This window comes from Argopecten irradians, chromosome 8 (genome assembly GCF_041381155.1).
Source record: "Argopecten irradians isolate NY chromosome 8, Ai_NY, whole genome shotgun sequence".
Classification (NCBI taxonomy): domain Eukaryota; kingdom Metazoa; phylum Mollusca; class Bivalvia; order Pectinida; family Pectinidae; genus Argopecten; species Argopecten irradians.
In genome coordinates this window covers 23464306-23491307 of record NC_091141.1, presented here as the reverse complement: position 1 = coordinate 23491307, position 27002 = coordinate 23464306, and the positions used below count along the sequence as shown (strand labels likewise).

Below are 27002 nucleotides of genomic sequence, written 5' to 3'. Positions count from 1 at the left end.
ACCTTCATAGGATGTATTGATAAGAAAAAGCTATAGGAGTTATCTCCCTTATCTCATAACTACATGTATTTAGTGTCATACATAACACAAGTTTTTATTTTTAAAATGGGATTGTAAAACGAGATCTATAAAATTTGAGGAGTCGCAAAAGAGAATAAGCTTACCGTTACTACTACACATACCATCACCTTCTGAACAATTTGATTAAAATATATAAAATGTTAATTTTCATAACGCGGGTCGTCTTATGTTTCCCGCAGTCGTCCTAACTACCGTGCGGTAGTTGACTATTACTGCGCCGAACGGCAAAACAGCAAAGCGACTCTCCAGTGTTATCATATATTACGCAGGAAATCATGCATATGTTTGGTGTTGTAACCTCCTCTTAGGCTATCGGTTGATATTTTCTGATGTTATTTATGTTTTTTAGAAACCTTTATTTTGCTCCAGAAAGGTAGTGGGCCTTAAAAGGAGTTTTTCATAACTGTTTGTATGTTTCAGAAGAGAGAGTAAAACCTGAGCGAACCTTGTCACAGATGTTAGTCTCCAAATCAAGACGAGGGAAATATCAGTCGCCATTTGAGCAGAAACGTGTGAAGGAGATAAAGAAACTTAATAACAAGGTGGAGACACTACAACAGACTCAACTAGAGAAGGAAGGAGAACTGGTCGAGATGAAAATAGGACTCGCCGAACAGGAGCTTGATATTGTAGAGGAACAAATCAGGTATGAAAAGAGATAAACCAAGGAATTCCATTATACCATCAATGAGAGGATCATAAACATAGTTGTCCAAAAATAGTATTAATTGTGACGCCATCATTTTGAGAGTGAAAATTACATGGTTTTCCACAGAAAAATGTGACGTTACGCTTACAGAAACATGACGTGTCAATCAAAACCTACACGCAAAGGTAGATAAATCTATTTTATGTAAATGCAGAATACCACATTCAAAATGCAATTATTGCTGGTCATTTATTGTTGTGTAAAAATGTTATACTCTTGGTTGTGTTGAATAACTGTTAAAATACATTATATATCTTACAATAGCTTATTGATAAGGGACAGACCTCACGTGAATGATAGTATGTATAATGTGATCGATGGAGTGTTCTAGTTCTTTGTCTCCGGCAGCATGCTTCAGTGAGATAGCACTATAAAAAGATTTCCTCTATAAAAAGGAGAAAGACAAACATACCACAGCCTCCCAAAACATACATAACGTAACACATTACACACATACAAGGCTGTCCTTAAATGTCCCAGGCAGTAGATACAATGTTAAACCTTATTAACCAAACCTTGCATGCCATTTTCAGGAAAATGTTGACTTGAGGATACTGGTTCTAATAAGGTCATTAACTGTAAAAATTGTTACTATTTTAGGAACAAGCTGAATGTTACCAAGGAACAGGTGGACGATCAACATGCATATGTAACACAGCTTGAGACGACGGAGGCGGACCCTAGTCTTATAGAACGTGAGAAACTGGTAGAAAAACAGCTGCGTAGACGACAGGTTAGTTTTACTGTTTTGTAATAATAGTCTAATCTCACATAAAGATTACCTCCATTGTACCTGCAATATATAAGTATCTTATAGTGACACATTTGATGTCTTAGTGAGCAGTTCCAAGATCTCGCTATAGGTCAAGATGACCGCCATGTCCTAATTTGGAAGCTTTCAGAATTTGACCTTTGATCTTTATATCAATTTTGTCCACTGCCAATGCCACTATTGCAGGATTGCAATGTCAATCAAAATTGTTGTGGATATAATCTGAAAAGAAAAGGGTAATGCTTAGTAACACACTTTCAAATAAATTATTATTAATGTTCAATTTATATAAAAGAAATCGGAGGGTCAACCATCCATTAAATTCAGCTCAGTCTAATATGTACCATATTTGCCATAATTAGAGTCCCTCCTTCCATAAGCTCCCTTCCCCACTTGACCCTCTTCTAGAAAAGCATTTAAAGTCACCCCTCCCACGTACCCCCTCCTTTAGATGAAGGATTTAATGATGTTTTACAACTGTTTGATGTTAATATAACGTTAGCATTGTATTCCTTGGCACTATATATATATATATATATGAATTATTACAGTGAATACGGTATTTAAACTGTTTATTGGCACATAATGGGATATTTATACTTTGATATATATAGAACAAGTTTGACAAGAAATTGGAAGTTTTAGAGGAGAAGAGAAGTCAACTACAGAAACATTCGGAGGAGTTTCAACAGGAACTACAAAGTGTGGAGAAACCAACCATGAAAGAACAGTACGGGAAATACCGCAACCGTGATGGCAGTCTCAACACTCGGCAGGTGTTCGAAATGCTTAAAACTCAGGAAAAGAAACAGGAAAAGGTAGGTGTGATCATGGAGGAATTTCATTAATGGCTTAAAATGCTACCAGGTACAATGTACTTACAAACTGGTTTCTTAACATATTCAGCCCGAAATTTCATAATGGACTATTCTATTCTTTGATTTAGAAGAGACTTAGTGTTTCCTTATTGGTGAATGAGTTATTTGACCTGCTATCATGGCTATAGGGCTTTTTAGTTACAGAATATAAAAAAAAATCTTTCACATCAAAGACCATATTTAGCTTGTTGATATGTGCTGGTTGCAGATAATGTGTTACACAATATATCTGACTTTTCTTAATTTCCTGATTCTAGATCATCTTTAAGATATAATGCACAAACATTCCAACTCAATGCTTGCAATGTATTATTATCCGTTACGTGCAAATTATGCTGAAAATATTTTTTAAGTGCATAATGTATAGTAGCTAGAGCTGACCATTTCTGAACTTTCCTTTGTGTAAACAGGTACACACAGAGATAGATCATGAGAAAGCCTGGATCTACAATAAACACCTGGAAATGAGAGAAGCAGCGACTCGTGAGAAATTAAAACAGTTTAAAGAAATGCTACGAATGTCTCGAACGGCAGATGGCCGTGGTTATGTTAGTGAGGAGGAAGGACATCGGACAACTCGTACAGCTCCTGGACATCTTGCCGCCAACGGAGAATATAACGTACCACAGAACAAAGATCGGGCCAAGACATCAGACGTTCATCCGGCGACCCGACAGACAGCACGAACACAGTACACGGCTCCTCCGGAGCCTCCTGGAACACGGCAAACTGAGCCACCAGGGACCCGACAGACAACTAGGACTCATTTCACTACAGTGCCATACAATGATATTCCACAAACTCGACAAACTGTACGGACAGAGTATACAGAGAGTTTAGTAAATGATAATGTGCCTGGTACCAGTCAAACAAATCGTACCACAGGAAGTAATAATTTTGATGGGCGGCCTAGCTCGAGTAAGAGCATGAGGTCTATACCTGATTCTGATTTCTACGCTCAAAAGAAACGAGACAAAGATCCGACGTCGCGGTGGGAGTCTTCATATTCCCGACCCAGCACAGCTCAGAGTGTTCGATTTGATCTTGGGAATGGACAAACAGTGCTTCCTAATGGCCTTCCAGCCGAGAATGGTGCTTGGCCGACAGAAAACGGAGTTGGGATGACTGATGATTTTAAATCAAGTTCAAGGAAATCTCAGCGAAAACAAACTGCATATGAATCTGAACCAGAAATTGTAAATGGTTATGAATCTGATCCTAGAGACACTGTTATGCCGAGTGAATATGTGTACGGTATGGGTGCGGGAGATAAGTTTGATGGACGTAAGATGGGTTTATCATCGCAAACATTTGATGCTGCTCTGGCTAACATGCTGGAGCGAGAAGATCAGAATGTGTATTATGATTATGACGATTATGATCAGTATGCAAGGACAGGTGGTAATCCTAAAACAAATTCTCGTAAGGCACGTGTACAGAGTCCTTATTATACCTCTCCGTACCCCCTCAGTGGCTCTGCAAAACAACCCAGGGATGTTCGACAGGGGCGAAGTCCTGTACGGAAGGGTAGGAGTCCAGACAGACGAGGGATGAGTCAGGAAAGGGGGCGGAGTCAAGGAGGTGGAAGTAGAAGTCGTGATCGGGCGGGTGGAAGTCGGGAACGTGCTGGAGGAAGTCGTGAGCGCCAGGCGAATTGGTCTGACGATGAAGCCATGCTGGAATCACTGATGCGTGCCCATCAGCAAGAGAGTCGTGGTCGTAGTCGAGGCCGCAGCGAATCTCAAGAGAGGCGTCCAGAAGTTAAATATAGCCAAGAGGACAGTGACATTGATCTGTGGCCAAACAGTCGTAACACGAAGGCCTGGGGACCTGAAGCCAGGGTAGGTTTATATTGAAATCTAATACTAATTAATGGAAGTAAAATCGTGTCAAACATCGTTAACTCAAAGTCAGCAGATCCAACCCAAATTTCAAATTAATCAGGGTCTCTAAGCTAATTATATGAGTTTGAGATATTGAGATTTTACTGTAAGTCAAGCATGTGTATTGTTCAATACACTATACCTTTTGTTAATTACCTTATAACCTAAAGGTTGTTGATCAAAGGCTATACAAGGATACAAACTGTAAATTATTCTCAGAAAACATACTGTACTTGGACTCATTTTTACCAACACACTACTGATGCTGTGTGGTTGATGCTCCTTTGTAGCTAGGTATCAATGTCTATGCTGACATCATACATGTTCCTCTTTCTTTTCACTTCATGGTTGATAGTTTGAATTGAAACCCAAGTAAGGCATTTGTAAAGCACTGGACAGGTATAGGTTGTTGGTTTTCCTCTGGATAATCACATTTTCTCAAAATCCTAAACTTGGCATTGTCTATAAATGGTCCTGGAAGTTAATATGATATTACCAAATATGTACATTGTAGATAACAGAACCAGAAATTTAAGTTAAAATTTTTTGTAACGGTGATAAAACCAGGTTCAAATTTTCTGCACATTATTCTCTAAGTAATTCATGCAGAAATTTTATGTAAATGACCAATAATTATAACTGTTTCTTATCATACCCACAGCAAGCATCAATCCATGCCAAACTCGGAATGCAGACACCTGAGAAGAAACAACGACGTAAACCAAGAAAGCGAGCCAAAGGTAGGTACCAAAGTAGCGTACATTTAACAGTAATTTTAAATCAGTTATTTTCTATTGCTAAAATTGAATGACAGAAAATGAAAATTTGAGACACCAGTGATAGCGATGAAAAAGCTTAAAACTTACATCATAAGAATTTAGATAAGAAAACTTCTGAAAAGTTCAGTTAAGTCCATGAAAATCAAATTTAATTAGCCTTGAATATATTCTGAAATTTAAGTTATTATATTTTATTTAGTAGACTTCAAAACTGTGGAAATTCAATGACAATATCTCTTTATGACAACAATATTTATTTGTTTATTGTTTATTTGTTTTTTTTTGTTTTTTTTTTCGAAGCTTTTCCATGATATTTTACCATTATTATATTCAATTGTTAAAGTGTTTACATACATCAAGTTTTTCTAAAAATAATAATTTTTGTCATCTTTTCAAATTTCCTTAAAATGTCATTTTTGTTGCCAATCAGCCAAACGCACCCTTGATGAGAACTTGAAAGAATACGACCAGAGTAATCTCCCTGGAGGGAAGAAAGGCCAACTTGTGTGGGAGGAGTCGCCAGCGGTAACACAGGTAACAGCTTTACCCGAGGAGAAAGCTGAAGATGTGTTCATGACGAAAGTACAGCAGCAGAAAGATCGTGTTAATAAGATACGGAAAGCTCGGGCCTCAGCAGAAGTGATTCAGAGAACCTGGAGGAGATACGCCGCAAAGAAAAAAGTGCAAAAAATGAGAATGGATGCTAAGAAGAAATGAGATATTCTGCTAACTCAAAGAAGAAATGAGACATTCTGCTAACTCAAATAATGCATTTTGTGAACAAGAAAACCACAAAGATACTCATGCTCATTTGAGGATATTTTTAACAATCAAGTGCCTTTTGATTAGAATTATTTATAGTGTCCATGGACGTCCCAATTAAATTTTTTGTTCTATGATTGTAATGCCAGTTTTGTGTTAATTGTAGAGTTCTGTGTTAGAACTACACGTACTATGTGTGATATTTAAGTGCCTGTTATCAAAGACTTGAAAAAATGTTTTAAAGCCTTCTATTATTTGATGAATCAAAACATTTTAATGTCTTCCCGTTTATTTTACCAATCTTAAACACATTTAAAAAGTGTGTTTTTGGACCGATATGGAGCTATATTTAGACTTCTTGAGACAAATGTATCTGGTTATAATACAAGATAATGTTTCTAAGTTCAGCTAAAGATAATTACTGCATACCAACTATTATATATAGTCAACAGGTGACTCAAACATATCTGGTTGGTATGATATAGAAATTTTTATTTAATGGTTACTATTCACCCTTTTTGGTGGAGTTTTATTAGTTTATACAGAAATATCCTATATTGGTCGATATCGTCTATATCTTCAGTGTTTAAGTTGTTTGCATCATTTACCAACTGAATCAGAACGTAAATAACATTCTATTCCTGTCAGATCTCATTGTCATATTGGTAATTCAATATAATGATATAAATGTCCAAATTGTCAATCAAATTGACATTTAATTGTAGATTACATTTGTACTTTTAAATGTATGTTCCTTAAAGTAAGGCCAGATTAATTATTATTTCTGTAAGGTTTTATAATATTTAAGTTGTTTTTAAAATTGAATCTATGTCGTCTGTGATATTTTATGAAATATTTATTGAATAATTGAATTTAACAATGTTATTATTTTTCACTTTTAGATGCATTTTTCATATATATCAATCATTCCAAAGTTTTTTAATATATTATGTACATTGTCAAATGACATTTGATTTTTAGATATTTTATATATATTTATAATTATAATGATGACGATCGAATCACAAAAGCCAAATTCCATCGTACAAAACTGATATATTGTTCATATTATGTATATATATATATATGCCTGTGTATTGTGATAAAAGTGATAGACAACTCATTCATTCCTGAAGTTATATTTAAACACTTCTAATTTCAGGGGTGACTGAAGAAATCTAAATTTAACATACTACCTTACACCAACTATTGTGATTGTTAGTTAATTAAAGGATCATTATTAAATTTCAGGGGTGACTGAAGAAATCTAAATTTAAAATACTACCTTACACCAACTATTGTGATTATGCTTTACTTATCTTTCACGAATATGTTAATTGGTAAGATTATCTGCTTGATGGCCTTTTTCAACCATGTTACTTGCTAAAATTAGCTCCCTTGGTAATTGAAGTTGAGGTTAAAAGGCTATAGATATCATTGGTCAAACATTTAACCATGACATGTGATTTTGTTGTCTCACTTTAAAGCCTATATATACATAGTTGTCCCAAGACATTTTACTATGACTTGTAAGTTATCTTCCCTGATATGTCACTCGGAACTCCTTAGATGTAAAACATTACCTCGGATGCGATAGGTGTATAAATATGTAAGAAAATCAAACATTTTCCTCTCTGGAAACTCTAACTACACCCTAACTACGCATAAAAAAATTAATAGTTATTGAAATGTTATATTTATGCAGTCGTATTTTAAGAAATTGAATGTAACAATTTCTCCTTCAAGACGGACAACACACAACATTGATACAGACACTTTTCAAGGGGTTGTGTCCTCAGAGGTAACCAGTTGTTATGAAAATAGTCCCTTAGTTTAAAAATGGATGCCCTTGGCTCACATCTGAGGTCAATGTACAACAGTTACATTCGAAGAGTTCTGATTGCCCGATAGGTTTGTTGTGAGCTAGGAACGTTAACTGTGTGCCAAACATACTACATATATATAACCTTTCACAGCTGGATTATAGGAACAGTCAAATCAATTACCCTTACTGGTAGTAAAACCTATGGAACTGTTGCACTTGGTCTTCAACCTTGAGCAACATTCCCTAGATCTTCTCTGCTACCTCAACTAGGTCAAAGATTATTGTTACCATATTCTAGCCATAGGTCTGTGAGTTTCTAGATCTCTAGAATTCCTTCCATTCGAAATTTGGTAGTAGGTCAAGACTGTAAAACACAGAATCAGGTTTAACAGTTAAGGTTGTATGTCATATTACATACACTACACAGTTATTTCCCTTTACAACAAATTACTGTTTTGTGTATTAATATTTTATGCTACAATAAGATAATGTATCATGGTTTGCATTAAATGAATTAGAACTGAATATCTCCCTTGACAATCTCTACCTTATATGAGCAAACATCAGACAAATTTCATATGAGATAATACAGCATACATATAAGAATTTCAGAAAGTTTGCTTGGTGTCATGGGAAAAAAAGTTTCCTTTAATTGCCAGCAATGTATTTCTTTCCCTCAAAATTTGATAGTCAATAGTTTTAATATGAAATACTTAAAACAACTTTTCACTCTATTAGTAATATTATCCATTTTTTTGTAGAATTTAAAAAATAGAGTTGATATCATACTTTCTATGCCCAGCCATGGAATTAGAGTGTTATATTCATAGCCCTCTGGTCTTGTTTTGTGATATGGAAGCTGAAGAAGTTGTGTATTTTTTCTATCAAAAATAAATGGGGGATTTTTAACTGCAACATTAGTATGTATTTTTTGCATTTTGGTCAGAATTTATATCAATATTCTGGTTGGATAGTAACCAATTTTTGGGTTTTTTCAACAATGAAACTCCTATCCCTTCAAATCCTGCCTGAGTTCACCTTAAGGCGAGGGACTTACTGTTTTAACGACATTTTCAGTTTTGATTGGAAATATCTTTGAGATTGGATTCATACAAAAAAAATCTTGATCTTAACAGGTTATATTCCAATATGTAAGAAAAGAATGCATAACAGGATGATATGAATTAAATTGATTTGATAACAAACTGTGCCTAAACCAACTTGCCCCGTAGATACAGCATTATCACATTATACTTTATTTATAATTATTCATATGTCAATACATGTATTCATTTATGAAATAATAGCATTAATTTTACACTGAATATGAGATGTCAATACATGTATTCATTTATGAAATAATAGCATTAATTTTACACTGAATATGTGATGTCTGTACATTCCATTACTAAATAAAGTCATATCAGGTTATGACATGAATATTAATAGTTGATTTGTGATTAGCGCAGGGTATTTGTGTAATTTTGATTCTTTGTTTGTGACTAACCATTGTTTGGAAATTCTTTGTAAATCCTTTTAGAGTAGTGCTATTAATAGCAGTTATCTTAAAAAAAAACATTTTGTCATTTTTCCAATTCAATAACCAAATCATTAGATGCTAACAAATTGTTTTATAGAAATGTTAATTATGTATTAACTGATTTACCACAGAAAATGTCATTAAAAACCTCATGGAGTATATCGAATAATTAGAGCAGTACTTTATCATTCAAAGATCAACAGAAACGGAGAATGGGCATTTTTATCTCGTAAAATTTTGAAACCTTTTACATTAATGAAATATGTGCATCCCCAACTTCCAATTTTATTTTGTGCAAATTACACAAACTATTATCATGGTAGAACTTCTTAAGGACAAAGTTGTACACAAGTTTGATAATCATATACAAAATGTATTTTCAATGGCCTGTATGCATACTGTCTTTTTTTCATATACAAGTTTGTGAAACAATACTTATAAGAATGATATATTGACGAGTCTTAGTTCTTGTCCCAGTTTTAACTGAGTCTAGGACATAAATCATCAATTTTTTTGTAACTGGTTAAATGGCCATGAACACATTTAATTTTTCCTGTTTCTTATTCTGTCAAACTATCTTTGGCCTTCTTAAACTGAGTCAAACATTCTGAAATCGTCAAAAGTTTTTTTTTCTAAATTCATATTCTCTGTCCTCAGATGTCTTTATAAAAGTGTGTCTTGCTTTATTAATTGAAATCTTACAATGTAATAATCTTTATTTCGTTTAGATTAAAGATCCCTATTCCTGTCAGCTAACAGGAGAACATCAAAATCCTATTAATGATGATATTAATTTTGTAAACATGACATCATTTCTTGCTGTTGGTATTTGTTTAATTAAATGTCAACTGTCAGTGTTGCTGTGTCTTACGTTTTAAATCCCTTTAATTGATGATATTGTAAGTGTGTAAGGGATTCAATCAAACATCCTTCATCAAGTCCAAATTGTATCTATGATTATTTTGAGAATATCATTTAATGATTAATGAAGTGTTCTGAGTTGTACTAGAAAATATCTGGTTTTATGTTGATGTGATCGTACTGTATGTATTTAATCCTGTTGAAGAAAACTAAAAAAAGAATGGTCTAAATCTTCAACTGTTCCAAAATCATTGCTGTCCAATTCAAGTTGCTTTGTTAAGATTTTAATGTTTGGACAAATGCCATTTTGAAAATGGTTTTTATGCATTCAAATATTAAAACTTTTTTATGCCAAAATGGATGTCATTTTTTATTAGCTTTGAGTTCGCCAGGCCTAAAGAACCAGTGATCATGAGCTGTTGCAGTGGCATAGCATCTGTTGTTCGTCGCGTCGTCTACCAATACAAGATATGGACACAGAAAAACTTGCTTTTTGTAGTTTCAGTTTTTGTTGTGTTTCCTGCATGGGTATATATATGAAATAAATGTAAATTATGAAACATGCTTTGAAAATAGAATGTTTAATATAAATAATTCTTATTCAGACATTAATTAAGTGATTTTGATAAATAGAACAATATAAACAGAAGACAAGTGGAAATTTGTTTCACAAAGCATATGGTATATAAAATTTCGTAGAATGAAAGTTGTAGTACATAACTAACATTTGCATAAACTTGTTTCCAGCGTACATCAATAATCAACATCTCCATAACTGTATAAATGATCAGGCTGACCAACACAGCCACCATAACCCTGGGTTGGGGTGGGGCCAAAAGGGTATATTTCCTTCTCTGGAACAATAAGCATGTGGTACCACTCATATTGCATTGGAAGCATCGTATCAGGTGGGGATTCAAACATGAACAATTAATGCCTTGGCTTCACAGGGGCCAAAGGTCAATGTTTCTATATAAATTACTTCTCTGAAGTACACTGTAAGTATGGGATAGCACTCATTTTGCATTGGTAGCATATTATTGCTAAGTGAAATCACTATTGGGAAATTTTTAATTATTGTTAGAGAATATCCTTACATAAATGATATAGTCTTTTTGGTTGTATGAGATGATTCCTTCTGAGCAGGCTTAGTTTAGAGAAGTTACACTATATTTAAGCATTTTATCACAAATTCGAAATTTAATGTGAGCATATATGATCATTTAGATTTTATATTTGAAACTGTTTATCAAAACAGTTTACACTTTGCATGGGCCAGGAGGATACTCTAGTAAAATCATTAACAATAAAACATTAGATATACTTGTTAAAAATATATATTATTTACTAAATAACATGGATGGATGAATTATTTTACTACTAATATTGAGATATAAAAAACATTTTACATGTGAATAAAAGTATCGTGACAATACCTTAGAGCAAATTTACAAATACAACTTGCAAGTGACCTTGAAATAGCCTACTTCAACCTTATTCAAAGACTCATCGATATTAAAATTTGTTTTTTATGAAAATTCAAAACGCTATTTGTTTACCGTTTGCTTTCATATTACTGTAAAGATAACTAAGTTATTTTTAAGGTAAAATGGTAACAATATTCATTTGTAAAAATAATTGAATTTTAGAATTATCCCTATTAGTTTATTTCAAACATCCGTTGTTAGTTATTTTGAGAGTTTTGACTTTTTTTACTTTTAAAATGACTACCTATTGGGCAATGTTTTAGATCAAAAGAAACCTATGCAATGAAAACGACGACTTTTAAAATGACTACCTATCGGGCAGTGTTTTAAATCAAAAGAAATCTATGCAATGAAAACGATCTATTATTTACTATCTTGGGTAGAACTGGTCAAAAAAGATGCAAATATATACCAAACATTTCAAAGACATGTTTGTGTTAAAGACAGGTTTTCATGTTTACATACTTCTTTAAACATGATATTTGGTTTATGTTTGGTACGAATATATCAAAAGCTTTGAAAAGTACAAATACAAAATTACAAAAATACAATCATTATTAGATAGTCAAGCCTCCAATATTACATTTTGAATGTAATATACATGTTTCAAAAAAGTTCAGTGTAACAATTGAATTTCGTTGACAAATACTTTAATCTAAATCCATGTTTGATCATTGATTTACATACGCGCGCAAATCATTAATCTGTGTGATTCATATTAACATGGGTTTTAAATAACAAAGTATTTCTTTTGTTTGCAAATAAGTACTAAGTAAGCATAGCCTTACACCAGATTTCTTGTTGTTGCCTTTAGTGCAAATACTTGTACAATAACAATCAGCAACGGATAAAATGTCACAAAATTAAGGCTATATTTTAAGTGTACTATACATATTTAAAAAAATATTTCATGTTACAAAATCAATTGAATTCATAGTAAAATGAGCAGAATAAAACACACATCAAGCTTGCGATAAAATTACAGGTATATCAAACTTTCACATATATTATTTACAGTGTACGTTGATGACAATCGTAAAAAAATGCAAGCAAAATTTGCATATTCATGAAGATTCATGTGAGAAAATACCTTTTTATATATGCATGTTTATATCATATCATGTAGTATATGTTTCTAAGTAAAAATGTTAATATATAATATTTTTAAAAAAATGTAAATATAGCATGTTGATGGTTAGACCATGTATACAAATATGGTCATCAATTCAAAGTTAAAACGTACGTCGGAAGAAGTACTGATTATCTGTACACCATTGTGCGTAGAAGTGAGTCTTAGACCATAATATACATGACGCATGGCGAGTTTTGACCAGAGAAAAATCAGTATAATAAAAGTTTTATTGACTTTTATCAGACAACTACACTACTAACTAGACTCTTTACCATGAAGCAGCCATCCTTGTCAGGAATTGTAAATCCATACATTCCTTGAAAATTGCACAAATTCACATTTGTTTACTCTACCTCAACATTGAATTTGATACAAGGCAAAAACAACATAGCTAGGAGAAGGGAAGATATTGTGATATATCTGAATCTTACCATCACTTTCTTTTCAAACCACAATGTTTTATTTTTATGTTATAATCAAGACCCCCTCCTCAGATGTAGGTTTAACTATTTGTTGACTACAATATGTAGCTAGTTACTGAAATCGATATCGGGGAATTGTTTTTAAATTATGAAAATGAGAAATCGTTACGTAATCATTGTATAGTTTGTTTCGGTTGCAAGAAGTTATTCTGTTTAGGAGGCTTTGTTTGGAGAAGTTACGCTGTATTTAGGCATTCTATTACTCACATGGAATTTAATATAAAGTATACATTGTGACTATGCTTTATTTTTAAAACCGTTTATCAAAGAGATGATATGAAGGAGATGGCATATTATATACACTTCTATGAAGCATGAGATATACTATATAATAAGACTCTTTCACATGTAGATATGAAGGATAGGGAAATTCTACCCTCGGGATCACAAAATATTACAAAACCCTCGGCAAGCCTCGAGTTTTACTACATTTTGTGACCCTATTCCTATCCTTCATATTCACATATGATGTTATAATGTTATAGGTAAAATGAGTTAGTCTGACCTAACATAAAACATATGAAATCTTGTTAAAAATAAGTATTAGTTCATAATTGATAAATATTAAAGATTTCAATATCCTACTAAAATGTATACTATTTAAGCATTTATGTTATATCGAGATAAAAGGTCTTTTACATGTGACTACAAAGAATCATGGCAAAATCTTATAGCAAAGCCCGTCTACAAATACCTCTCTTGCAACGGGGCATGGGAATAGCCTATAACAAACCTAATAGTCAAAAATACATTAAAAACAATTTTATGAAATTCAAAAGGTTATTTTGAAACCATTTTGTTTTCCGATTGGTATAAATATAACTCACAAAATCTGTATGAAATTATTTCGAAGGTAAAATGGTTTAAATATTCAATTGTAAAAATAATTAAAAATCTGCACCTTTTGATAATTGTCACCTTCAGTTAATTGCAAACATCCACTGTTATTCATTTGAGTTTTTTCCAGAATAACTGTATTATTTAGATCAAAGGAATCATGCATATGAAAAAATGTCTCAAACGGGTTAAGAGATGCATATTAAAAAGTTTCAAAGATATGTTTGGAACATACCGCCTTTGGGACAGGATCACACGTTTACCTTTTAAAATTAATTACTAGGTAGTGCAAATACATGTACGAAAACAGTTATAGATTCCAATGAACATGCGAGTTAAATATCAAACTTTTGGTTGTAAAAGTACCAAATACTCCAGGAATATTCTTAAAACAGACATATGTTATTGTCTTAACCATTGCAAACTTGGTATCTTAATGAAATATGAGAAAAACAAATGAGATCACATGAAGACGTACGTCTTAACTATAATATTAACTAAAATGTCACAATTGAACAACAAATGAAAAATTCACCTATGTTTACATGTAATTGCAAATATTCTACAAGAATGACAGATTATACAGGAAACGTGTATATTCACTACGTAAGTAATAGCAGGTTCCATATGGAGTATGACACGTCCGATATCTTATGCGATTGTAACTGTTTTTGTATATTTACAATGAACAATGTTCGTAATACTATAAGATTGTAATTACAACCTTGATTCCAATATTCAGTTTGAGTGTTGCTCAATCACAATTTTGTGTTCTGGCCCTTAGTGCGAGCGCCCTCCAATCTGTCCAGTAAGCAGCTCGTGATAGTATCGCATAATTGCTTGTTTGGGGTCATGAAGGTGTACACCCTTTCATTCCTTTCTTTCGTGGAAACAGTTAGAGCATGTAAACCTGAAAACATACAATTATATCTGTCTCTTATGGCCTTAAATCCATGTTTTTGTTGCATAATATCAATATTACCAAGTACATAGCATTTTGAAACACCATACAAATAATAGAGTCGCAATAAAAAGAAACTAACTTTCTTATTTAGAGATAAAGTATTTGCTGAAATCCGTTATTGCTACTTGAAATCGGATATCAATACTGTCAAAATAGCTTGTGGTGCTACAAATATATCTCTTAGTAGAACAAATAATTTTCAAATGCGTAGATTGTTAAACGATGAAATGTGTATCAAAGGTACCAGAAGAAGACAATAAAATGAACTACCATTGCAAGTTCCCCTGTCAACTGATTCTATGTCTTTGCCATAAATCTCCCGAGATCGGTGATTCTTTGTCCTTCGCCACTTCACCAGTACTTGATCGCCATCTTGGTCGCGACACACTGATAACTGAACTCGGTGATTCCAGCCATTACGTGTCTGCTTCAGAAATTCACCTGATGCTATTGATATTTCTGAAACAGTAAAATATTCAATACATAATAGAAATTTTTCAAGCGTAACTGAACAGGTTTTCAAATTCTGTAATTCAATGACTCGATGTTTGATTGAGTTTAACTTTAAATAACGTTATGTCAACGGACCCAAAATATATAACGAGTTCTATTTATGAGAATATTCGAGTTAAATTTATTCAATTGCACCATCAAACTTTTATTAAAGACCCAACACAATCACACAGGGTCTTTGTAAGTTGGAGTTTCGAAAATCAACTGTTTCTTTCTCGGTTAATGCATATCTATCGCATGCTCTAGGATAGTTACATTTGTATTTGCAATGTAGTGCGCTATGGTATTTGTTAGATTGCGTTCCATATCGTATTTGTTTTATCTAACTGAATATTTTCTTCTTGTTAATGTTGAGCATCATTTAATTAAATGCGTGCTATTATGTCCTTTTCAAAGAAGCTTTAAAGAGGTTATTTCCCGATATAATTCATTCTAATTTAAATAATATCTTGATCGCCAAGCCACTCAGTTCGTTTACAGAGCTGTAAGTAGATGTAGATCAATATATTGATTATAATTAAGTTGCAGCACAACAATGTTTACCAGAGGATGCAAATTACTTATAAAACATGCACACTAGACTTTCTAAATAAAACCAGTAACCTTCTGACTTGAAAGGTTATTCTTTTCTGTCATTTTTCTCGTATCATGGAATGAAACATGGTCTCTCGTATGCTATCTTTTCATCAAACATCTAGTCAATCCATGTTTTTGTAGAATTTATTGAAAATTGGAATTTATTTCCACCATGCATATTAATAGTATTGAATAGTATTAATAGTAGGTGAAAGTTCATTACATATGGTGTACGAGTCAATGGATGCCTTGCTATGTCACTAATTTACTTAATCTATACTGAGAAATCCAAATCAATTTAACTGCAATCATATATAGGTATGGTTGAGAATAAGGATTAGACTTTATGCTCCGTGACACTTCCTTTGCTAACCCCATTCGATATTAACACCAATGTGTGACAATATCCTTATAGATATAATATTTTCATCGTTGATTTAATGTACAAGAAAATTAAATTATAGTTTTAAATGAAAATAAAAAAAACACCAACAAAAATACCCAATTTAACAAAAATACCATTCGCAAGGTATACTATATATATAACCAAAATACAGGATTCATAATAAAAATATAGGCTTACCAGACGTACGATTGATTTCCGAGCCTACAGGATGTATCAGTTGTGCCGCATGGTTGAACTCACGAGTCATATCATTCATTGTAGAATCACCATGGTCGATAAGATACTCTAATATGCTGATTAGAAGCTGCAAAATGGATTCTGCTTCCGGCTTGCTAATAATCAGTGTGTTGTGTTCGAGTTCTAAATTCAACGCTCTGTTAATACGATCATTCCATACTACCATCACAGTCTCATGCATGTTGTTTGGCGACACAGCGTTTAACAGTTTCACGTAACCACCTTTTTCCTCTGTGTTTGCTCTTTGGAAGTCTCTGTATACCAGCATGTGTCTGAAAATGGCGTCAGGGTCATCATTTCTGGCAGAAACCTCATTTACAATCTGCCTGAAGGGATACAAGCCACTGTTAAGCATCATCCAAATGTCCTTTCCGTTTTCTATAAGTAGGTTGTTGATTGTACGTTCTTTTGATAAGGACAGGAAAAGCGGAACTTTGTTCACCATGCATCCTATATCCCGTTGAAATTGTGGAAATAACATTCGCATGTCTGCCAAGGTTAAAACACAAATGGTGTCTACTCTGGTGACAACATGAAGAAGAATCTGATATGCTGTCACCATCAATTGAAACTGGGTAATCTCGTTGTTTCGGCAAAACTGTGCTAGTTTCAGAACAAGTTGTTGAGGTATATGAGCTGTTGTTGTTGAGATATTTATCTCTTGGGGGATCTCTCTCTCAGTGTCAGCCATGGATAATGAAGATAAACCTGCAGGTATTTTGCGTTTCCAATATTCTTTCAATGCATTTTCGTGTTCGCGTAGGCGTTCATTCACGTGGCCAGCTATATCTTTGGTCATTGATCCTGGAACTTGTACATCTGCGTTGATCTTGAAGTTTTGAATGTCCTCCAAAACAAGCATTATCGATGTCATATCAAAGGTCAGATGTGAGAACACCATTCTAATATAACACTTTCCATCTGCTTCTTCAAATAAAAGACGAAGTGGAAAATCAGTTTCTGGGAAGAATCTGTACATGGTCATATCTGATGGTATTCGTTCGTTTCTATTAATTGACCCCCTTTCGACGACTTTGAAGTTTAGTTCCGTTTTTTCAGCCGGAGTCACAACTCTAGTGTAAGTACTTTTTCCGTAACTGTCTCTTCGCTGCACAAAATGAGTTCTCAGCGCTGCATGTTTCATCACAACGTGCTCCAGAAGGGCTTTCCACATCTCCGTATTAGCAAAATGTCCAGATGCTTCGAAATCGACATAGGTAAACAGATGCGATGCATCTATGTTTTCTGGGATAAAGTATTCTTTCTCCATATGTGTAAGGTCATCGGGTTTTGCTACATCTGTCTGCCTCCTTGTCATATCTGTTGTCTGTTTTATGCCTGCCGAGTATAAAGGCCATAGCTTTCGCATTGGGGCTGCTACAGAGGCTGCTAACTTAGGGTTTTCTGAACATGCTATTCAGAAAATGGGCCGCTGAAACTCTGACGCAGTCCGTCGTTATGTTCGGTTGAAGTCATTTGTGTTGTAACTAGGCATGCATGTATCTCAGGTCAGCATTTGGCTGCTGAGTTCATATTGCTTATATGTTTCTAACAGTTCCATTGATGCTCACAACCAACTGTTCAAATTATCATACTTATTTCTGTTTGTGATAAGTTATCGCAGTTGGTTTATATATTTGTTACCTTTACATGGTGCTACTTGTATTTATATTTGTTCTATCAGGATAATTTTCACTCAGGTCAGCATTTGGCTGCTGAGGTTTATTATTCCTATACAAATGTTATGCTGTCTCATAAGCTATTGATAATTTGTGCCAACTTAATTGTGTGTTTCATATTTTGTAGAATTTTTCATATGGTTTTCCTTGGTCTGCATATAATTTTGGCTCCTACATTTATGTTTTTATATGTTATAGTTTCATTGTATGTGTAAATACTAAATTGATTACTGTGTAGAGCTAGTTCAGCATTTGGCTGCTGGTTTAATCATGGTTTGAACTATTCCTACTTTTATCAGATATCAGTATGTGTCCAAGTTAATCTAGCTCGCTTGTTAAGATGATTCGTATTGTGATATGCTTGGTTGTTACTCAGGTCAGCATTTGGCTGCTGGGTTTGTTCCAAGTTATAAAGATTCAACTGTATTTGCATATATTATATGTAATTATAAATGTTCGACCATTTCTTAACCTCGCTCATTTGTGAGGATGTGTTGTAATATTAAAATTCTTATTTCAATTTATCCTATTTTTTATATGAGGTTAATTTCAAAATATAACGTCATTGGTACTTTCCCTGTCTCAAATGTGTATCTGGTTAGATAACAGGACAGATGATCCACTTTCCCAATTTTTCTGGCTGCGCTTTTGGGTGGCTTTTTTGTGGCCTTTTTTGGTTCGCCACCTTTTTTATAGATGCTATTTTTTATGTTCATAATTGAGTTTATATTATGTAATGTTTTGTAACACAAGTTTGTGTTAATTGTTCAGTTATCCAGTTGTTCTGGATATGCTAGTCAATTAATAAATTGACAATCATTCTCAATTATGGTTTCTGTTATATATTTCATTACATATCACATCTGTAAAAAACGGAGCTTCAGCAGCAGCCAGTAAAATAATGAGTATATTTTTGCGAAGTTAGAGCATAGCGAACACAAATGTAAATTATGTAGCGTAGCGTGGATAATTAATTTTGTGTGATCTATGTTCATAGTTTTTTATGATTGTTGACTTTAGGCAACTCGAGTTATTTCCCTTGCTCCAGGGGAGATTTAAACCGTTGAACGATATAGAGTAATCTCCCCTGAGCAAGCTATAATTAGAACTCGCACTACTCGCACTAAGACAAAGAAGCGTCCTGTTTTTCAGAAAAGATTTTTGGTACCCACCCACCTCTCCCTTATTTTTTATGTCGATTTATTTGCAAAACTACTGTTTACGTTGTTGAGTGGCTCTGGCCGTAATTTGTGTAAGGCCTTTTTTGGTTCGCAACCTTTTTTATAGATGCTATTTTTTATGTTCATAATTGATTTTATATTTTGTAATGTTTTGTAACACAAGTTTGTGTTAATTGTTCAGTTATCCAGTTGTTCTGGATATGCTAGTCAATTAATAAATTGACAATCATTCTCAATTATGGTTTCTGTTATATAAATGTATTTCATTACATACATATATCACATCTGTAAAAAACGGAGCTTCAGCAGCAGCCAGTAAAATAATGAGTATATTTTTGCGAAGTTAGAGCATAGCGAACACAAATGAAAATAAAAAACACCAACAGAAATACCCAATTTAACAAAAATACCATTCGCAAGGTATACTGTATATATAACCTAAATACAGGATTCATAATAAAAATATAGGCTTACCAGACGTACGATTGATTTCCGAGCCTACAGGATGTATCAGTTGTGCCGCATGGTTGAACTCACGAGTCATATCATTCATTGTAGAATCACCATGGTCGATAAGATACTCTAATAGGCTGATTAGAAGCTGCAAAATGGATTCTGCTTCCGGCTTGCTAATAATCAGGGTGTTGTGTTCGAGTTCTAAATTCAACGCTCTGTTAATACGATCATTCCATACTACCATCACAGTCTCATGCATGTTGTTTGGCGACACAGCGTTTAACAGTTTCACGTAACCACCTTTTTCCTCTGTGTTTGCTCTTTGGAAGTCTCTGTATACCAGCATGTGTCTGAAAATGGCGTCAGGGTCATCATTTCTGGCAGAAACCTCATTTACAATCTGCCTGAAGGGATACAAGCCACTGTTAAGCATCATCCAAATGTCCTTTCCGTTTTCTATAAGTAGGTTGTTGATTGTACGTTCTTTTGATAAGGACAGGAAAAGCGGAACTTTGTTCACCATGCATCCTATATCCCGTTGAAATTGTGGAAATAACATTCGCATGTCTGCCAAGGTTAAAACACAAATGGTGTCTACTCTGGTGACAACATGAAGAAGAATCTGATATGCTGTCACCATCAATTGAAACTGGGTAATCTCGTTGTTTCGGCAAAACTGTGCTAGTTTCAGAACAAGTTGTTGAGGTATATGAGCTGTTGTTGTTGAGATATTTATCTCTTGGGGGATCTCTCTCTCAGTGTCAGCCATGGATAATGAAGATAAACCTGCAGGTATTTTGCGTTTCCAATATTCTTTCAATGCATTTTCGTGTTCGCGTAGGCGTTCATTCACGTGGCCAGCTATATCTTTGGTCATTGATCCTGGAACTTGTACATCTGCGTTGATCTTGAAGTTTTGAATGTCCTCCAAAACAAGCATTATCGATGTCATATCAAAGGTCAGATGTGAGAACACCATTCTAATATAACACTTTCCATCTGCTTCTTCAAATAAAAGACGAAGCGGAAAATCAGTTTCTGGGAAGAATCTGTACATGGTCATATCTGATGGTATTCGTTCGTTTCTATTAATTGACCCCCTTTCGACGACTTTGAAGTATAGTTCCGTTTTTTCAGCCGGAGTCACAACTCTAGTGTAAGTACTTTTTCCGTAACTGTCTCTTCGCTGCACAAAATGAGTTCTCAGCGCTTCATGTTTCATCACAACGTGCCCCAGAAGGGCTTTCCATATCTCCTTATTAGCAAAATGTCCAGATGCTTCGAAATCGACATAGGTAAACAAATGCGATGCATCTATGTTTTCTGGGATAAAGTATTCTTTCTCCATATGTGTAAGGTCATCGGGTTTTGCTACATCTGTCTGCTTCCTTGTCATATCTGTTGTCTGTTTTATGTTTGTCTCAAGATAGTCGACTATCGTTTCTATGGTGGTTTCCTCAGACATTAGCAATACGACAGGAATTGCACAGTTTGTAGCGCCATTAATGGTGTTCATAAACGTCATTGCTACCATAGAATCTATTCCGAGATTCATCAAGGAGGTCGAGATGCTGATCATATTGGCATCGGTAGCAAACACAAGGGATGCAACATCTATGACAAAACTTGTGATGCCCTCGGTGGTATTCATATAATGATTGCCGACCAGTTCCGCTGATATTGCCTGCATATTTCTCTTGTTATCATTGTTCATCACCCGTCTGAATCGTCGTCTTACTCGTTCCAAAGATACGTCTGTAAACTGGCTTTCTACCAACGACCAATCAAATATACCAACTAATATTTGATTTCCGTCGGACATAAGCGTTTTTACAAGTGAGTCAATGGTTATTCTGACACCAAGAAACATGTAGCCGCTTCTCTCTAGCTCTTCCTGGACTGCATTGTCTGCGGCCATTCCAACCGCCAGCGGTCCCCAGTTGATGCTCAGCCCAGGATAGTCGTTAGCTGCTCTGTAATGAGCAAGGGAATCCATAAATGCATTACCAGCGCTGTAGTTGCTTTGACCTTTATTTCCGATCACCGATGCCACGGAGGAGTGCAAAATGAAAAAGTCAAGGTCATATCGTTTTGAAAAAGTGTGGAGATTCCAGCTTCCTAGCACTTTTGGTAGCAACACTTTCTTAAAACTCTCATTTGTTTGGTTGATGAACAATCCGTCATTCAAAACAGCACCGCCATGGAATATTCCTTTTACGGAATGTTGTCCATAATAATTCTCAATCCTAGTGAAAGCTTTTTCCAGTGACCCGATACTTGTGATGTCTGCCGATAGAGCCTTTATCGATGTCGAAGTCAATTTCTCCAGCTTTGATATCTCTCTCGTTTGAGCGGCATTGGGTACAGATCTTGAAAGTATTACTATGCTTGTTGAACAATCTGTTGCGAGGTATTTGACGATCTCCCATCCCAGCCCTGTCAATCCTCCAACGATGACGTAACAACTCTTTCTGCGGAATAGCTGTTCTTTCCTGACTTTCACGCGTTTCTCTTGCTGTTTTGCCGAATCCAATGTCACCACTCTGGTTGTTTTTTCAGCCCAGTTGTCGCATTGAATCTTGGACAGATTCTTCCTTAGCCATTTGCCCACTTTCAGAATGGTTTCAGAGAGATTTTTCCTCATTAATATATCCTCATTATACAATATAATGAAAGATAATTCGCCATACTTCTTTCGTGCTGTCTGCCAGGTATGCATTGTTCCAAACAACTCCAGAGATAGGCAGGTATGTACCCCTTCTGTCTTGTCTAAAAGGTCACAAAGTGTTGCGAAGGTTACAGTTGTGAGAATAACAACTGTTTCAACATTATATTGTTGTGTGTCTGGATTATGTAAACCATCCAAAGTGTCAATAACTACTTGGCTAGCCTGTGGTTTCGGGAGCATCGCCCGTAGTATTTCACCGACGTTGTCGTCTCCATTTGTAATGATAAGTGTTATTCCTCTCACAAGATATTCCTTCATGTGCCACAAGAAAGCTGACGCCCTTAGAGTTCCTGGTTTATAACTAGGCAAGTCATCGATTCTCACTATGCAATCTTGATGTACCTCAACAATGCTTTGTAAAGTGAATGGGGAGCAAGCTGCATACATTCCTTCGAGCTGATTCGGCGGCTTATCATCTGAATGAACTGTGACTTTGCCGCATATCTCAAATGTCAAAATATCAAATCCATCTTCTTTTTCGGATGCCCAAATCGGAATATCATTCCATGCAGATTGTGTCGTCAAAGAACATAAAGCACTGTCGTGCATAACAGCTTGTTCTACTTCCATGAACATTCCTTTTGGTATTGGTTCTATATCCTGAAGTAAGCAAAATTTGTCTTCAACATTGTCTGGACGACGTGATTTCAGGTGCACTCTGTCAGAGTTCTCTATAGATATCCACTTGTATTCCCTCGGTAGTTCCTGTTGTGGCACTAGTCGGTTAAAGTACACTTTGTTTGTAGTGACCAAAAGTTCTGCCTCAGAGCATAACTGAGGATTTTGATAAATTAGTAGGTCTTCGATTGTAGAACTGCATTGACGTAATGGAACATGTCTGTCAATCAATGTAAGCTGCAAAGGATACTCTAGAACAATTGACCTTGCCATTCCCCAAAGCTCAGAACCGATGACATTTTCTACCTGATTCTGTGACACACCAGGTCCCTGCGTTTTCTCAGTAATAATTAGAACTGGTAAATCTATCCTCAGATTAACAAGCTGCTGACAAATTTTTAATAGAGCGCAGGCATTTGCTGATACTCTCTTCATCACTTCTTCGCCAGTTAATTGGTCCAGGCTTTTCTCTTTATTGACTGAGAAAATCAATGAGTTGATACATGTATGTCCTGACATTCGCAAGTAATCTGTAAGTTTGCTTTCGAAATATTCATCATGAGTTGCAAGATGATAACTGGACATATTGTTGATCTCCGAGTCAAATATTTCTGCATCACTTCTATCAAGGGAGATAACGACCGAGTTTTGTTGTTCTTTGCCAGAGTGTTGACTCTCTTTAGACGTGACTTTCATTTCCTTCTTCTCCCATCTGACCTCATACATGGAATCCTCTTCATCCTTATTATTGGAACCAATACACTGAATAAAGAAATTTCTAATTTCGGCAATGATTCTTCCATCCTCGGTCAAAAGCAATGCATTGTACCGGATCCTTTGTTTTGTATGAGATACCAATGTTGCAAAGGCAAGCATCTTCTTTTCCGGGGACTGGCGGGTCATAATACTTTCAATTCCTGCAGGGAGAAGTGTTGTACCTATGTTGGTTTGTAGGTTAAAAACGCCTGTAGTTTGCAGAAGTCCATCCAATATTGCTGGATGCAAGTGCGTAGCGTCGATGTCTTTTATGATTCTGTCTGTCAATTTCATTTGGACAAGACACTCATTATCAGATTTCAATGCGTTACCCAAGATTTTTAACTCGCTGCCATAAGAAAACCCCAGTCTCTTTAAATTCTGGTACGTTTCAGTGGCCGACTGATGCACTGTACATCTTTTTCGGATGGCTTCTACGTCTACAGTTTCAAGTGAATGCCCATCCGACTCTCGTATCTGACATCTGGCAGACGTTACTTTGTTTTTGAGTACATGAATGGACAACCCGTCGTCCAAGTGTTCGACGTATGCTTCTGCTTTACAAGGTTCTGCTTTGTTTAAGTGTAGTGGTTGTACGAACTGTGCCGATACACTGATATTTTTCTGGCCTTTGATTCCAAACTCCATGGCAATCTGCAGAGCGACATCGATGTAAAACGCCCCAGGAACCACGATTGTGCCCGAAACAACGTGCTCGTAGAGAAACCAAGTTGTGGTTGGTGATATGTTGATTTTGAACCGTATCTCATCTCCCCCTGCTCTCTCCACAAATAGATGACTTGACTGAGTTGTCCGGACACCACTGATTTTCAAAAGGGTGACATCTGATTGAAACAATAGTTTCACAGGACTGAACGAACATTTTGGTAGATCCGTCAGTGAAGCTGTTGTAACGATGTTAGACCAGCATGGGTCAATGCCATGTTTGAAAAGTTCAATCATGGAAAGTTGCAGCATATCTAATTCCTTCTTTTCTGTCATAGATGGCAACGCTGTAGCATTACCAGTTCCAACTATATCACCGAGATGAAATCTCAATACAGGCTTAGGCCCTATTTCAAGGTAGATGTTGAAGGTTTTGTCTGATTGCGCCTTAGTTATGGCATGCTGTAACAGTACAGGTTGTCTAACATTTTTTGCCCAATATTGCGGCGAGACAAACTCGTTACCCATGGCAAATTCTCCCGTAACTGTGGATATCAATTTGCAATGTGGTTCCATTCCTTTAAGACCGCAGAGAGCTGTTTCCAATTTTTCACTGGCAGATTCCATGTAGTGACTGTGGTAGGCACATTGCACGTTGAGTCGACGAATAAATGATTTGTCTTTATTCTCTTTCTCTAGAATCTTTATGGCCTCTTCAATCGCATCTCTATCCCCGGTCAGTGTACACGCTTTTGGGCTAGTATTGACGGCAATGTTTACTTTGCCCCTAAATTTCTTGCAAGTGTCACCTACCAAAGACACATTACAATTGCCGATTACGCACATAGTGCCACCTTTCGCTTCATCTAATATGCGTGATCTTTCGTATATGACCCTGACTGCATCTTCTATCGATAGGACTCCTGCTGCATATGCTGCCGCGACTTCCCCTACGGACTGTCCGACGATAATGTCTGGCTGTATCCCTAAATGGTTCCAAAGTTTAGCCATTGCAACCTGACAAGTGAAAATCGCCAGGTGACTCTTCAATGGATCGCTGATGTCAAACCCGTCTGTAAGTGTTTGTATTATAGACCATCCAGCTAAAGGAGTGAGGATTCTGTCGATTTCTCTAACTGTCTCTGTAAATTTGTCTTCTTTGTTCAACAATTCTTGACACATTCCAGTCCAGGCAGTACCCACTCCACAAAAGACAAAGACCATATTCGGTTTAGAAAAACCTGCTGGTTTAATTGTTTGAAGCTGATGCAAATGTTCGTTGCAATTTCTGACCACGTCCTCTTTTGTTTTCACAAGAAAAGCAGTGCGGTATGCGTAATGATCTCGTCTGCATGTCGATGTATATGATATGTCCTCTAGACAGTATTTGGCTTTGTGTATGTTCTCTTTCAATTGATATAAGTTCTTTCCTAGAGACCTGATATCACTACCAGTAACAGCGATAATACGATTTGATTTACGTGTTTTCTTTTCTTCTTTAAAGTCATCCACGCGGTATTGTTTGATGACGGCATGACTATTCGTCCCTCCAAATCCAAAAGAGTTTACGCAGGAGAGCCGTCCTCCTTTTTTAAGACATGGCCATTGTGACATATTTCGGGCGACCTCTAAACGAAATTCATCAAAACTGATATTCGGGTTTGGATTGTCATAGTGAAGAGAAGGAACAATCTTTTCATTTTGCATCATCAAGAGAACTTTGACCAGTCCCGCAGCTCCGGCGGCAGATTCCAAGTGACCGATATTAGTTTTTACTGATCCAAGGAGGATGTTATTTTGATAACTATCTCCATTTTGACGTTTCTGAGCAAAGAACTCCCCTAGTGTATTTGTTTCAATCGGGTCACCAACAGGAGTCCCAGTGCCTATAACGTTAATGTTAAATGATACAGTATTTTCATTACATTCAATTCATGTTGTACTAATCTGAATTAAGATAGGATTTAACCAAAATTAGCATTTGATATTACCTCAAAGTTTCTACTTGAGTGATTTTGTAAATTTTCAAATGTCATTCATTGTGTCGTAAACATCTGAAGCAAAAATTATTCTCATGTTTTAAAAAGTCAATTCAGTCTATACAATACCAGTCTATATACATGTCACATGTCAAGCCCCGTTTTATCCTACTGTGATAACAAAAAAAATCAAATCATGTTGTGTAGAATGTCCA

At 35.4% G+C, this 27002-nt stretch overlaps 2 protein-coding genes across 5 annotated transcripts in view; one reads left to right on the top strand and one right to left on the bottom strand.

Moving 5' to 3' along the window:
- Nucleotides 1-480: 480 nt before the first annotated feature.
- Nucleotides 481-10447, top strand: LOC138329726 (serine/arginine repetitive matrix protein 2-like). Its single transcript, XM_069277010.1, has 6 exons — nucleotides 481-727; nucleotides 1391-1523; nucleotides 2177-2380; nucleotides 2851-4281; nucleotides 4985-5063; nucleotides 5533-10447. Exons 1-6 carry the CDS (start codon nucleotides 537-539, stop codon nucleotides 5817-5819), a joined length of 2325 nt encoding a protein of 774 aa, XP_069133111.1. The 5' UTR covers nucleotides 481-536; the 3' UTR covers nucleotides 5820-10447.
- Nucleotides 10448-11473: 1026 nt separating this feature from the next.
- LOC138329724 (phthioceranic/hydroxyphthioceranic acid synthase-like) overlaps nucleotides 11474-27002 on the bottom strand; it is a 34679-nt gene continuing 19150 nt past the window's right edge. For all 4 annotated transcript variants that reach the window (XM_069277005.1, XM_069277006.1, XM_069277004.1 and 1 more), the window contains 4 exons: nucleotides 20059-26694; nucleotides 16665-18062; nucleotides 15263-15451; nucleotides 11474-14938 (listed from right to left, as the gene is read on the bottom strand). In XM_069277005.1, the coding sequence (XP_069133106.1) occupies nucleotides 14787-14938; nucleotides 15263-15451; nucleotides 16665-18062; nucleotides 20059-26694 (8375 nt within the window). In that variant the 3' untranslated portion in view covers nucleotides 11474-14786. The remainder of the gene's footprint in view (nucleotides 14939-15262; nucleotides 15452-16664; nucleotides 18063-20058; nucleotides 26695-27002) is intronic.